General features: G+C 38.2%; 1 protein-coding gene across 1 annotated transcript in view; it reads left to right on the top strand.

Moving 5' to 3' along the window:
• Positions 1–1,078, top strand: part of LOC107576053 (RGM domain family member B-like) — a gene marked incomplete at its 3' end in the record, with an annotated part of 9,823 nt that extends 8,745 nt beyond the window's left edge. Inside the window, exon 3 of the mRNA XM_016262322.1 lies at positions 741–1,078. Within this exon, the coding sequence (XP_016117808.1) occupies positions 741–1,078 (338 nt within the window). The remainder of the gene's footprint in view (positions 1–740) is intronic.
• Between the last annotated feature and the right edge of the window lie 4 nt (positions 1,079–1,082).

The raw sequence follows: 1,082 nt of genomic DNA, 5'->3' as shown, positions 1-1,082 counted from the left end.
AATTATTTTCTTATCCACATTACATTATTTTCCTCATCATATTTAGATTATATATTTGGCAGACAGAACAGAAATAATAACAGGAATAATAATTATAATTAAGAAATAAAAAATATTTTTTGTCTGTTCACCACTGATAGGCAATCACATCCAATCAGAACATTTTTGATGTTTAATATGTTAATATTGCGAAATGTAATAATGTGGTGCAGGATTTTGAACCAGTGAGGTCTCTGTTGGTTAGAATGCATTTGTCTTTCTCTTGTTGATTTATTTCTGCGTACTTGGTTCTGTGTTGTTGTTGTCTAAAAAAATAGTTTTTGTTAATTGAAATAAAATGTAAACATTAGATACAAAACTAAAACGAAAATTTTAAATGTCGCCTCGCCAGCCAACTGAAATAAGTTTAAGTACTAAAACTGAAATTAAAATAAAGCTAAATAGAAATATTACAAAGAAAACTCATGAAAAAAGCACATCATAAAATAACTCAAATTAAATTAAAAGCAAAAACTAAAAGCTAATTCAGAAAATTAAATATTATAATAGTATATAAATAATACTAAAACACCACTGACCTGGTGGTTAGGACACGTTCCAACATGTCGTTTTTAAAGCAAAAATCAGGCTGCACAAAAACACAATGTTGAAACAATCCTCTAGTCAATTGAAAGCAATTTCATGTATTGATTTTCAGTGTGAGCTATTACTCACCATTTCCCGTTTGATCTTCCCTGTAGATAACCGTCATCTTCAAGTCCTACCATGACTGCACCGAGCAGAAGGTGTACCAGGCCACCACCGAGGACCTGCCGTCAGCGTTCCAGGACGGCACACGCAGCGGTGGGAAAGGAGAGAGCCTGTGGATCGTGGAGGGTAGTGGAGGTCTAGGTATACGGCAAGTGAAGATCCACGCTCGCTACCTAGGCACGTCCATCATCGTGCGACAAGTCGGTCGCTACCTGACGTTTGCCATCCGTATGCCTGAGGACTTGGCAGAGGAGAATGGGGGCTTGCAGCTGTGTCTGCACGGCTGCCCGCGCAGTGAGGTCATCAAAGCCCACGTGCTCAACCGGCAGCAG

Source organism: Sinocyclocheilus grahami, unplaced genomic scaffold (genome assembly GCF_001515645.1).
Source record: "Sinocyclocheilus grahami isolate Dianchi unplaced genomic scaffold, SAMN03320097.WGS_v1.1 scaffold3157.1, whole genome shotgun sequence".
NCBI classification, from domain to species: Eukaryota; Metazoa; Chordata; class Actinopteri; order Cypriniformes; family Cyprinidae; genus Sinocyclocheilus; species Sinocyclocheilus grahami.
This window is presented reverse-complemented; position numbering and strand designations above follow the sequence as displayed.